This window comes from Arachis hypogaea, chromosome 14 (genome assembly GCF_003086295.3).
Source record: "Arachis hypogaea cultivar Tifrunner chromosome 14, arahy.Tifrunner.gnm2.J5K5, whole genome shotgun sequence".
NCBI lineage: Eukaryota > Viridiplantae > Streptophyta > Magnoliopsida > Fabales > Fabaceae > Arachis > Arachis hypogaea.
Genome location: NC_092049.1, coordinates 21539887 through 21553930, shown reverse-complemented (window position 1 = coordinate 21553930; position 14044 = coordinate 21539887). Strand labels below are relative to the sequence as shown.

Sequence of the window (14044 nt, the reverse complement as noted above, 5' to 3'; positions counted from 1 at the left end):
CACAGTACTGGGAATTAAGTTAGAATCACAAAAAGTAACATGTATGGATTCCTTTATAGTTCTATACTCTTTGAGATAAACTCTATAGGCCTTGCTTGTGGTGGAATATCCAACAAACATTCCTTCATAGGATTTTGGATCAAACTTTCCAAGGTTTTCCTTATTGTTAAGCACAAAGCATTTGCATCCAAAAACATGAAAGTACTTAAGATTTGGAGGAGTTCCTTTCCATAGCTCATAAGGTGTTTTCTTCAACCCTTTTCTAATGATTGTTCTATTCAAAATATAGCATGCAGTGTTCACAGCCTCAGCCCATAAAAATTTAGGAATCTCACTCTCACATAACATAGCCCTAGTCATTTCTTGAAGGCTTCTATTCCTTCTTTCAACCACCCCATTTTGTTGGGGGTTCTAGGGCATGAAAAATTATGAGAGATCCCTAAGTCATCACAGAATTTTTCAAAGTCTTGATTTTCAAATTCTCTTATCACTTCTTAAATGGGCAATTTTCAAATCCTTTTCATTTTGAATTTTCTTGCAAAGGGTGGCGAAGGCATGAAAGGCATCATTCTTATGAGCAAGGAAAAGTACCCAACCAAATCTAGAGTAATCATCTACCACCACAAGACCATAGTGTTTTCCTCCTAAACTTTGAGTTCTAGTAGGACCAAAAAGATCAATATGTAACATCTCCAATGACCTTTTGGTTGAGATTCCATCTTTTGATTTAAAAGAGGATTTTACTTGTTTGCCCAATTGGCAAGCATCACAAGTAAGATCCTTATCAAACTTGATGTTTGGAATTCCTCTAACCAAATTCCTTTTGCTTAGCTTAGAAATTTGGTACATGCTAGCATGACCCAACTTTCTATGCCAAAGCCATTTTTCAGATTCAAGAGATGTAAAGCATGTTACATTTTGTTCCTTTAAATCCTCAAGAGTTAATCCATACACATTGTTACACCTTTTGGCTTCAAATAAAATATCCCCAGTTTTCTCACAAACAACCAAACAAACAAACTTCTTAAAAAAAACTTCAAAACCCAAATTACACAATTGACTAACACTAAGCAAATTATGTTTCAAACCATGTACAAGAAGAACATCATTTATACAAGAAGAAAAATTTTTACCAACTTTCCCAACAGCCACTATTTTTCCTTTTGCATCATCACCAAAAGTGACAAGACCTCCATCATATTCATCAAGCTTTATGAAGAAGGTTGTCTTTCCGGTCATATGCCTAGAGCATCCACTGTCCATATACCACATATTTTCTTTCCGTTTGGATGCTAGGCACACCTACAAAACAAGCTTAAGTGACCTTAGGTATCCAAATTTTCTTGGATCCTTTCACGTTAAACCATCTCCTATGTCCTAAGCCATTGTAATCAAAAAACAACTTTACAAACTTTATCACCAATCATTTTTTCACCAAAGAAACATTCAATAGGAAAGTGTCCATTTCGATTGCATAGCCTACAAAATCTTGGAGTTGCTGTTTTGTTAAAGTAGGTTGGGTCTTGATACCTTGTATCATTTGAAGATGAAGCAATGTTTTCAAAATGAGATTTTTCAGATTTATAGAACCCCAACCCAGCCTTATCATAAAGGGGTTTTTGACTAGCCAAGATTTGATTCAGATTTTCAGAACTTTGGGTGAACTTGGCTAAGTCTTCCTTAAGCCTTTTAACCTCTTTAAGCAACTCTTCATTTTGTTTAAAACAATCTACATATGCAAGAATGGAATGATTACTTTCATAGCTCTTAATTTGGGCTCTTAACTACTTATTTTCTTCAACAAGATCACAAGCAGTTTCGGCCTCTCTCACTTTCTCTTTAAGAAAATTGTTTTCAGCTTTAAGAATGGTGATTTGTTGTTCAAGTTCTTGATTTTCTAGCAGAAAACATCTTACTTTTTCAGAAAGGTGGTCTATCATAAGATGAAGATCCTCAGTGTTAGGGTTGTGAAAGACTACCTTATCTATGTGGTCTGCCATGAGGCATGGCTATGACTTGGTCTCCGTTTCTTCATCATCATCATCTGAGTCATTCTCCAAGTCTTCCCATGAGGCCATCGGTCCCTTCTTCTTTCCTCAATTTCATCATCATCTTGCTTCTTGTTTGAGAGAGACTACTCCTTCAGCACTTGTGGTAGTTGGAAATTGAGGGCCTTCCAAGATGATCTTCCAAATTCTGTAGTCAACCGCTTGCCAAAGATCTTCATTCTCTCTTTCCAATAGGTATAGTTTTCCAATTGAAAAGAGGCGGTCTGTTGCTTGACTGTCCTTCTGTAAGATTGTAGGACACCACATTTGAGCCACTGTTTTCTGCCATGAGGATCTTTACTCCAAGCTACAAAGCTTGATCTCTTTGAGACCAAGCTCTGATACCAATTGATGGTTTCAGTGGCTAAGAGAAGGGGGGGTTGAATCTTAGCCCCCTTTTTGCTTGCTTACACTTGCTGAACTTAGATGAGACTTTTCTGTTTTTATCTCGTCCCTAGCCACGAGACTTTTTCGTTTTGTCTCGTCACTTGGCACGAGACATTTTGATTTTTAGCTCCTGTGCAGCAGAAACAGAAATGGAGTAGAGAAGGGAGAAAAATACACCAAGATATATCCTGGTTCAGCTGCTAAGTGCAGTGCAGCCTACATCCAGTCTCCATCACAAACATGATGGAATTTCACTATAATCTTCCAAATTACAAACTGTAAAGTGCTAACCCAACTTACAAGGGAATTTCCACAGAATCATGAAACACAACATAGATGAACAAAGGAACTCTAAGGACATCTATGGCTTTTTCTTTTAATTTTGCACTCTCTGCCTTTTTTCGCTCTATGGCTTTTTCATACAAACCTCACTATTTACCTTTTTCCATGAGACTCAAGACATGACAAAATTAAACAGAAAAATACAAAACATAATATATTGAAGGAGAAGAAAATCTGTAAGCTTAGGTAGCTATGAGAATCCTGTGCCTTGCACTCTCACTGCTTACTTCTAACTCCTTGCTCCAAACAGTGGTTGTTCTCCCTTTTTATAGAAGGGAGAAGCCTCCACACTTGAAGCCAAAAACCCAAGCCAACTTCTTCTTCCTTCAAGAAACCGGTTTGGCCACACAGAGAGAGAAGAGATAACCATGCAATAACAAACATGCAATTACCTCTACTCCTTCCTTGGTCATCACTCTTCATCAATCCGAGCTCTCCATCCTTGGCTTGCTCTCCAAGATGGATTTCTGGCCCTTGATGCTTCATGATGATGATGGCTTCATCTTCTCCAATCTCTGCCTCTTCCATCACTTCGCCACTCTAGCTACTTCCTGTGGTGGTTGAGCAGAATCAAAGACAAGCCATCTTCTCCAAGATCTTCTCCTTGCTGGCCGAGATCTTCTTCTTCCTTTTTGAGCATGAAGAGCTCAAGATTACCTCACCAAATCTAACCACATTTGGTGAATATCTTAGCCACAACATTCTTTTATTTTGATATGTTTTTTTGCCATCATTGTGATGGTCTTTAGGCTTGCTTTCTCTTCCTTTTAGTAGCTCATTTTTGCTTTCATGGCATCCATTGTATTCTGGTTAAAGACCGAAAGAGATAAAGAGATGAGAGAGAAGAAACAATCTTGGAAGAAAAGCAATTTAATGAGATAAACAAAATTAATTGAGAAAAAGGTTGCTTTTACTTTCCTTTAGGTGGAGTAGCATGAATCATAATGATTCCCATCAAATCAAAGTCAAGTTCTCTCTCATGTTCCCAATGCTAGTAAATTAAATTTGAAATCCTTCCAAGGAGTGAAATGGAATCCGTTGGAAGCATTGAGGCTTTGTTTTCTTTGCTTCATGGATTCAGACAAAGCATGAGGAACTCTCATCTCAAGTAAAATTGGGCTTAGTTGCAATAATCATTTAATCTGGCCCAATTAGTAACATTTGCTTTCCTGATGTATATTTTTCGGATCATGCATTGAGCAAATAGGAAAGCATTCATTTGGGCTTGTAGCAATAATAACTCAATCTGGCCCAAGTAACAACACATTGTTTCAGCCACAATAATTCAATATCAGAACTGAAATTTTTATAAGCATATTGGGCATGCACCAGATTTTCATTTTTTCGGCCCAGACAGATCCTGCATTGCAAAATTAATTTAATCATTCAATATCCATAATTTTTGCAACTAATTTTATTAATAATGTTTGATCATCACTTAATTAGAAATAGAGTTTTCCAAACTCATCAGTGGGTTATGCACAAGAGAAGAAGATCAAAACTTTGACCACTATCGAAGGATTCGAGAATTCGAGGTAAAAGAGGCTCTAAAACAGATGAAAAATGGTAGGGCAGTAGGACCTGATAATATCCCGATTGAGGTTTGGAAGGGCCTTGGAGGAAAAGGCATCAACAGGTTAACCAAGTTTTTTAATGAGATTTTAAGGTCAAAGAAGATGCCTGATGAGTGGAGAAAAAACACCTTGGTACCTATCTACAAGAATAAGGGGATATACAAAGTTTCAAAAACTATAGAGGGATCAAGCTCGTGAGCCATACCATGAAGTTATGGGAAAGGGTGATAGAACAGAGGTTGAGAAAAGAGACACAAGTAACAGAGAACCAATTTGGATTTATGCCAAGCAGATCCACCACCGAAGCGATATACATGTTAAGAAGGATGATGGAGAGGTATCGTAGTAATAAAAGGGATCTACATATGGTGTTTATTGATTTGGAAAAAGCGTACGATAGGGTGCCAAGGAAGGTCTTATAGAAGGTTTTAGAAAAGAGGAGAGTAAGGATCACATATATTCGTGTAATTAAAGACATGTATGATGGGGCCACAACTAGTGTGAAGACTCAAGGTGGTGTGACAGAGAAATTTTCTATTGGTATAGGATTATACCAGGGATCATCCTTAAGTCCATATCTTTTCATATTAGTCTTGGAAGTACTCACAAAGCACATCCAAGAGCCTGTGCCATGGTGCATGCTTTTTGCCGATGATATTGTCCTTATGGGAGAGTCAAGGGAAGACATAAATAAGAAGTTAGACTTACGGAAAGAAGCTTTAGAAGTGTATGGTCTACGCATAAGCCGTAGTAAGATGAAATATATGGAATGTAAGTTCAGTTTGAGAAGGAAAAACCCTAATATAGAGGTAAAGATTGGAGAAAACATCCTACCAAAAGTTAAAAGTTTTAAGTATCTTGGGTGCATCATACAGGATAATGGAGAGATTGAACAGGATGTAAATCATAGGATCCAAGCAGGTTGGTCAAAATGGCAGAGTGCATCTGGTTTTATATGCGACAAAAAAGTGCCTTTAAAACTTAAAGGTAAATTCTATCGCACTACTATAAAATTGGCTATGCTTTATGGTATGGAGTGTCGGGCGGCCAAAGGGGAGCACGAACATAAGCTGAGTGTAGCAGAGATGAAGATGTTGAGATGGATGAGTGGTCATATGCGATTGGATAAAATAAAGAACGAAGATATAAGGGAGAGAGTTGGAGTAGCACCCATTGTGGAAAAGATGGTTGAACCACGTCTCAAGTGGATTGGACATATGAGAAGAAGACCGACAGAACACCCAGTCAAGAGGGTGGATGAGATGGAAAATGGACAAGGGGTGAAAGGCAGAGGAAGGCCTAAGAAGACCATCCATGAGGTGATCAAACGAGATTTATATGTAAACGGTCTCTCTATAGACATGATACATGACAGAGCACAATGGCGTCGTTTGATTCATGTAGCCGACCCCACCTAGTGGGACAAGGCTTTGTTGTTGTTGTTGTTGTTGTTGTTGTTGTTGTTGTATATACCAACTAATAAAATACAAATAAATAAATTTATTTATCATAAAAATATAAAAAAAATATTTATCCATTGAGAATGGTTCACGTCCTGATATTCAATAATATGTTCTTGAGATAATGTAAAATTACGAACTTTTTTTTATTTTATTACTCACTCACTCAAACTACTTTTTTTAGTCTTCTTTTTTCTTCTTCCCTTGCAACCAAAAGGCAGGACTCCTCCCTCTCCTACAACCCAAAACGTTGAAACCCTCCCTCCCTTAGTTATAATCAAAACACACAAACCCTTAACAAAGTGAAACAAGCTCACATTCCTCCAAAGACAAGATGTGTTTTGCATTATAAAGACCTCCTTTATATTTTTTACCAACACGTGTGGGACATGCAACTCAATTCCATGTCAATCGCAACTTGAGATTTGCTCTGCCCACCTGTCAAAGACAGGTCGAGTTTGGGCACTTCTATTGAGTTTGGATTACACTATTTTTTATTCTATTTATAAATTAAGGTGATTTCTTCCAAACCCATGGCAATTTTGTGGGTGATTTACCCTTACTTAGGTGTCACCACCACAGCCATTGATTAAGTAAAGTTTTCAACCTTTCATTAATTGATTCATTAGTTATAGTAAAAGCTTTTAATGAACCTATAACATAAACATACTACATTAGCTAGTGTATATACATACTGTATAGTGTATTAATAAACATTTGCAATTATAATTTCTAATCTCTAATTTTTTTTTTTAAAATACCCTCCATCTCTTCCTGAAATTGAACATGCATCTTTAAGAACTAGGAAAACGCATAGTATCCATAGTACCCAACCCTATTTCGTTTTTGTGGCCTTCGGCCCTTCGTTGTATGTTATACCACACATTAATCAACCCAACGTCTATTTAGCAAGAATTATATATGTTTCGAGTTACTGGAGCCGGAACTAGTACTCTGGTTCCGTCGATTAGGCATCACCGTTAACTGAGGAGAGGCCGAATGCTAACCTGATGTGGCTCCAGCAGAGAAATTTGTAGCTGAACTTCTGCTATTAATGAAACTGTGGCTGGTGGAAGCTGGTTTACCATCCCTATTTTTCAGCTGCCTTCAAATTAGGTGCGGCGGATTAGGTAAGATCACCTCCCTCCAGTAGTTTATTTTTACCCGTTCAAGCTCAACCTTTGGTTGTCATCAAGTTATGTCCGATTAAGTTTTTTTGTTAATCCATATTAGTTTAATTTTGATGATAGTCTATGCCTTTTCAACGGTTCTCTATTTAGGGTGTTGGGTTGCTAATCTGGAATTTAGAAATTAAGTCACATTATCCAGTTCTATGCTGTGGCTAGGTTTGGGGCATTGAAATTAAAACCTTATTCCAGTAATTTTACATGCAACTTAGGTTAGCTTCCTGTAGTTGCTACCATTGGTTCTGTTTATTCACATTTTTTGTCACCAACTTGGATTTTGGCAGGGATAAAATTATGTCCACAAACGAGGATGATGTTAAGAATGATTCTGATAATGATTTGGGTGATGATTTCGATTATCAACTGAATGCAGAAGATGATGATGTGGATTCGCTGGATTCTACTAGCAAGAGTGAATAAGATTGTAGTGTAAAAGAATAGCGGATTTAATGGTGGAGGATATTTGGAACCTGGAGTTTAGGACAGAGGATGAGACTTGCCAATTTTATAACGCTTATGCTTGTTGGCATGGATTTGTAATGAGGAAGGATGACATCGTTAGAGATAACGAAGGTAGAATCATTTGCAGGCAACTTGTTTGCAATAAGGAGGGCTGGAGGAATATGAGGTATCTTGATCTGGATGATAGATTAAGGGAGGCAAGGTCACTCACGCGAACCAAGTGTTCAGCTCGGCTTAGGGTAAAGCATGACTACGGCTGCGGAAGATGGAAGGTATCATATTTTGTGGAATCTCACAACCACGATATGACCGCCCCACCCCAATTTGTGTATCTCGTTTCGGCCAATCATCGTCTCACTGTTATTGATAAAGTCCAAGTGAAAAATCTTCATAATTTTGGTGTCAAGACGTGCTATATTATAGGATATATTGCGTTCCAGAAGGGTGGATATCATCATGCTAGCTTCACACGCAAAGATTTGTACAACCACATTGATTGTTATCGTAGATCAAAAGTAAAAAATGGGGATGCCAATGCGGCGATAAATTATTTGATTAGCAAGTTAAACAACGATCCACTGTTCTTTGGGAAGTATACGTTCACTAGTGACGAAGGGCTCGAGCATATTTTTTGGGCAGATGGGCAATCAATTGTTGAATATCACTGCTTTGGAGATATTGTTGCCTTTGATTCAATGTACAAGAAGAATAAATACAACAAACCTTTGGTCATTTTCTCCGGATGCAATCATCATGGGCAGATTGTTATCTTCGACTCCGGCCTACTATCTGACGAAACCACAGACACGTATAAGTGGTTGTTGGAAACGTTTGTTGAATCGATGGGTGGAAAAAGTCCTAAAGCATTAATAACTGATGGAGACCTTGCCATGCGAGATGCAATCAAGAATATTCTTCCTAATGCGACCCATTGGTTATGCGGATGGCATCTTTAGAGAAATGCATGTGAAAATATAAAGAATCCTAATTTCCTACGGGATTTTAAGGGTCTTATATACGACAACAATGACCGCAGAGATTTTGATCGGAGATGACAGCCATTTTGGATAAGCACAACCTTGTTGGGAGTACTTGGATGGAAAAGATGTACAAAACTCGTGCGATATGGTCCCATTGTTTCCTATGGGATAAGTTTTTCGGGTACATAAGGATGACGTCACAGTGTGAATGTATAAACTCTCTCATCAGATTTTATGTTAATCGCAAAAATACCCTCATTGACTTCATGCATAACCTGGATAGGGCCTTAAAGGAGTATAGACACAATGAATTAATAGCTGACTTTAAGTCTCAGTGCTTTGAGCCAGTGACGATTACCTTGTTGGACAAGGTTGTCAAACTCGCGAGTCTAAGTAAACTCGTGGAGCTAACCTAGACTCGACTCGTGAGTTAATTCGTAAACTCGTACGAGTTTACCTATTACAAAATTTTTTCAAAAAATATATACATATCATACATAATATATATATATATATTTGCTTAAATCTTGCCATTTAAAATTAACAATATCAAATTTAAAGCACATAATAAACTAAAGTAGTAGCATACATTATAACAAGTATTTGAGAACACAAGTTCAAATCCCTTATAATTATATTTATGCAATTAGTACAACATACAACGCACACAACTAAAAGTTCTAAACTTCTAATAAAATTAAATTGAAATCCTCTAATATCTTTATCTTCCATGACATCAATAACATCTTCATCGTCTTCATCAAAATCTTCATTTATCATTTTCTTTAAGCAGCATTCTCAAACATTTGGTACCTAAATCAAGAATATCAAATAATTAAATTACCATGGTTGTCCCTAAATAAACACTATGTCCCTAATTTAGTTATCAACTATGAGTTATTCTTAACTGTTAATTTTCTATGTTATCCCTAAATAACAACTATGAACATTAAAGTTGAACCATAATCAAAGCACTGTAATTTACTAACTGCCTAAATTTTCAAACTACATAAAAGGCAAGAAATAAAATTTACAAAAAAAAAATACTTGAATGGAACAAAAGCACAATAGCTAGCTGTGAGCCTGGGATGGCCGACAAAGAAACAGCACGAAACCGAGTAGAGATGCAGCACAATTGTACTCATGTAGTGCAGAGATGGAGTCACGATGCAGATGCAAAAAGTGAGAAATGGTGAGCAACAGCAAAGCACAATAGAGGTAAGAGGCACGGGCCAACAACGATAGCGCAGCGGAGTTATGCACGAACGGTGGATGAATGAACGAACGGTGCACGAACAAACCACGGTAGCGCGACGAACTGCAGAGTCGCAGAGGACACGATAAGCAGTGGCAATGAGACGAACGAGCCAGTGTAGTGGATGGCAGAGGCTCCTTGTGCATCGAAGCAAAACCTAGCTATGGTAAGAAGCAAAGCACTGAGAGGAGAGAGTAGAGAGCGATGTACGACTGTTCTGGGACACAAGCAATCGACGGTGAATGGTGACAAAGATTGAAGTGTGAGAAAACGATAGAGAGGGAGAGAACTGAGAGAAGAGTGATTAGGGATTTAGTCATTTAGGGTTACGTGTTATTGGGTTAGCATAACATATAACGTTATTCTTTTTTTTTTGCCCAAATGACGTTATTTTTTGCCAAAACCAGCACCCAAAGCAAACTCGCAAACTCGCTCTCAAACTTGCGATTTTGACCGAGTTTACACGAGTTCATCCGAGTCTACCCGAATCTACTCAAAAACGAGTTTATGTCCGAGTCTCGATTCCACTACCTAAACTCGTAAACTCGTAGTTTACGATTTAACTCGAGAGTTTGATAACAATGTTGTTGGAGGTATATGAAAGATCTACATATTAAAATTCCATAAAAAGTTGGGCTTAACTGGTTTCAAGCCACTTGCTGAATTTTCTACTCATGTACATTAATTTTTTTTGTAGCTGACCCAATTTGCTTGCTAGTCCACTTTACTTTTAGAGAGACTTAAACTACCAAAAAATAAATATTTTTTCAGGTTAGTTCACCGAGCTTAATCCCAAGCATGTCAGAAAGACTAAATATTCCCTTAATTAAAATAACTAACACTGGGAAAAAAAATATCGAATACCAACTCCTCTACTATCTTACACCTTAATTCCTAACAAGAACTCAATGGGGATCATGATGAATCAACACGGTTGACATAATTTATCTTACTATGCATACAAAATTCGACCTATACCTTACTATGTAACACGATTCCACCAAAAATGACGACATATAAACCGGCATTTAAGAAACTACTTGAAATAAGTTAGAAGACAAATTTACATGATGGCCACAGGTGTCATGACAACAATTGTAGATACCACTACTGTGGACGATAACCCAACCTAACCCTTACATGGTAAGACCTGTAATAAGCCATACACTCATTGAATGTTACTATATAAGAAGAAAAACAAATCGCGGACATGTTTGGTGATATACTAGAGTAACTCGGGTATCAATTATCTATTATGGTGGCTGAATGATTTGTCATGGGAATCACCAAATAATCTGTCTATTTTGTCATCCCTTTCTCTTTGCTACTCTTACAGAATTGCCAAACATTGACTTATTACATGATTGCAATGTTAAGCATTCATGTCAATAAAAAATGTTATTTTCTGGTTTTCGGACGAGTTACTACAACATATTAGCCTTTATATGCTATTGAAATTACGAAGGAACTTGGATAACTAACTCACAACTCACAAAAATATATACCATAAGACATATATGTATCTATAGGTAAAACAAGAACACGTCACTACATATATAATCAAATTCCAACCATCTTGCCCATATCAAAGAAGGAAATTATTCTTAAGTTTCTAAACCTATTAGAGGTGCTTGTGGTTCTGGTTTTGATCTAATCATTAGACTTTATTGATGAAGCCTCCTTCTCTCTTGCAGTTGCTTCTTTATTCTTCTTCTTCAATTCTGCTTCTCTACTCTTTTTGTTCAGTAGCTTCTCTAGGTTTACTATTCTTTCCTCGACATGAGCAATCAAGTTATCTCGTCCCGAATGTTCTTCAACACCATTCGGCTTGCCGTCACCTAATCCCCTTGTTGGCTCCACAGCTCTGACCCTTGCAATGTGGTCATCAACCCAGACAAAGAATTTGCAATGTGATTGTGTCACCTAAATCGAATAGAACACAATGAATGTATGGTGGTACAAAACACTCCAATTCAATCTACTCCACATATATCACTGTAATTAATTCCTAAAATCTAAATCTAAAAAATCCTTTCTAATTTTTAAAATATTTTATATCAGTTCAGGTTCTATGTCAAAATCAATTTATTAATCTAAGTAGATCTATTTGCAATAAATCAACTTTTTTTTTTCAATTCTCAATCATTCTTCAAAATTAACCAGCTCCAATATAAAATCATATACAAAATCAACCCAATTCAACAGCAAACCGCTTATGAAATCAAATTATTTTCATATCCAATTGTCATGCCATTCCTAATAATTCAAAATCACATCCACAACAACTTGAGACAGGAAAAATCACCAAAATCTAGAGTCTAAACCTCCATTCCAAAAATTTAAAATTTAACCCAATTTTAGCATAAATATAGTACGCATACATGAAGAATTGCGAGCTTACCTTTAACAATGGGCATCCAAAAAATAGCCTATTCGAGTGGATGTTTGTCTTCAGCATGTAATAGATGGCATATTTTCCACAGAAGCATTTTGGGGCCACACCATCTTTTACATCCCCAGGTTGCGGCGAACATGAGGTTCCATATCCAGCTTTGAGTCCCTGGTGTCCGTCGTCTCCACCTCTGCTTCGTCTCGTGTTTGAGGAGCATGCATCACTGGCCATCAATCTAATTAACATTTAACACCACCATGAACAACTATGATCAACTACTGCATTCGAAATTGAAACAAACTTTTTCGAACTTGAAACAATCTTCTTCCATGGCCAGTGATTACAGAAAGTGAGTAACAGAACAAATAACGCAAGATTGTTAGTGAAATTTGAAAAAATACAAACGCCTGAGCTAGAAGAAGAAGTAGTAGGCCTTACAAGGATTTTTGGATAGGTTTCAGATTCCAGTCGCCGGTTCTTGGCCGGAGAGTGGACAAGTTACGGTCTTCGAGGGATTCGAAAAAACTTAACCCTGCCGGTGAGTCACCGAAAAAAAGTAACGCATGAGCTACAAGAAGAACCAGTGGGTAGGGTATTCGAGGTTTTTGGATGAACTTACCCCTGCCAGTGAGTCACCGAAAAATAAAAATGCACCATATAGAAGAAGAAGCAGTGGATCTTACAAGGGTGTTTCGAGAAGTTTTTGCAGTGGGTCACCGCTAAAAGAAGAAGCAGTAGGCAGCGTCTTCGGTTTCGGATAAGCTTAATCCTGCCGATGAGTCACCAAAACATACAGACATATGGGGTAGAAGAATTAGGAATAAAATTTCTTAATTCTAAAATATTTGGTAAAATTTAACTATTTGTACATTGTACTTGGAGTACATATACGTTATGTGGTATAATGTAAATAACATAGAATACAATGCAATGTGAAAACATTTAATGAAGCAATTAATGAAGTTTAGAAAACTTTACTTAATCAATGACTGTGATGGTGACACCTAAGCAAGAATAAATCATCCACAAAATTACCATAAAGTTAGAAGAAATCACCATAAATTAATTTCTACAATATTTTTGCCTCTCTCCCTATTCTTTATTTCTTTCGTTCTCTCCCTTTTTTTTTTTCTTTGAAATTTTGGTTAATGTATGCAAGGAAAGCAACTTGGTTGAGCCAAATTTAAAGGGGTCAGGTATTCATCTATCTCCTGTTTTTGGATCATACTTATCTCCTGCATGGCTGAAAAAGCAATCAACACGTGTTGCTCTCGGTGCGTCACGTGGCAAAAGCTGCCAAGAATCTCTGAAAATGTATGATGCATGGGACGTGTTGCTCTGGTGACGCCACACATGTTTAGAGCTGCTAAGAATTTCTGAGATAGCAACTCTCCTGCGTGTTGCTCTGGTGACGCCACACATGTTTAAAGTTGCTAAGAATCTCTGCTCCTTACCTGTTGTGCAATGGCAACCCTAAACATTTACAATTCTACGAAACACTCCCAATTTCAATATTCTATAAAAATTAAGAATACTACTATTTTTTCCATGTAAAAAATAATTTTAGCCAGATTTTGAGGTTCAACCAAAAATAATCTAAATCTGATTATTTGCATGATAGTCACTTAATAGAAATAAACTTTGTCTATGAAAATAAAAACATGAGAAAATTATTTAAGTGTTATAAATTTTGTACGAAAAGACTAGTTATTTTTAATATAATATTTTAAGTGTTCTATTATATAAAAATAACAAATCTGATATCTCACACACATTCATATAAAAAGATTTTTATTGGTTAAATAAAAATATTCTATTTTTCAATTTTAAATCACCAAAAAATTTAATTTTGCAATCACTAGTTACAAAATTAGAAACATCTTTTTTTACCTCAATCTCACAACCACAACAAAATTGAGAAAGAAATTTATATAATTGTAACTTAATAGAAATAAAT

At 36.7% G+C, this 14044-nt stretch overlaps 2 protein-coding genes across 2 annotated transcripts; one reads left to right on the top strand and one right to left on the bottom strand.

Annotated features, from left to right (window-relative positions):
- Nucleotides 1–7447: 7447 nt before the first annotated feature.
- Nucleotides 7448–8416, top strand: LOC112742396 (protein FAR1-RELATED SEQUENCE 5-like). The gene has a single exon (XM_025791634.1). The coding sequence runs from the start codon at nt 7448–7450 to the stop codon at nt 8414–8416; it is 969 nt and encodes a 322-aa protein (XP_025647419.1).
- A 2757-nt stretch (nt 8417–11173) lies between these two features.
- On the bottom strand, nt 11174–13190 carry LOC112741800 (uncharacterized). The gene is made up of 5 exons (XM_072216091.1): nt 13144–13190; nt 12771–12856; nt 12526–12619; nt 12097–12322; nt 11174–11618 (listed from the first exon to the last, which is right to left on the bottom strand). Exons 4-5 carry the CDS (start codon nt 12316–12318, stop codon nt 11346–11348), a joined length of 495 nt encoding a protein of 164 aa, XP_072072192.1. The 5' UTR covers nt 12319–12322; nt 12526–12619; nt 12771–12856; nt 13144–13190; the 3' UTR covers nt 11174–11345.
- Between the last annotated feature and the right edge of the window lie 854 nt (nt 13191–14044).

Bases quoted from the DNA above. Each gene is read 5' to 3' on its own strand.
- LOC112741800 (XM_072216091.1), bottom strand. From the start codon at position 12,318: ATGGCCAGTGATGCATGCTCCTCAAACACGAGACGAAGCAGAGGTGGA. The intron at 11,619-12,096 runs GTAAGCTCGCAA...TATTCGATTTAG, and splicing joins TTGGATGCCCATTGTTAAAG to GTGACACAATCACATTGCAA.
- LOC112742396 (XM_025791634.1), top strand. From the start codon at position 7,448: ATGGTGGAGGATATTTGGAACCTGGAGTTTAGGACAGAGGATGAGACT.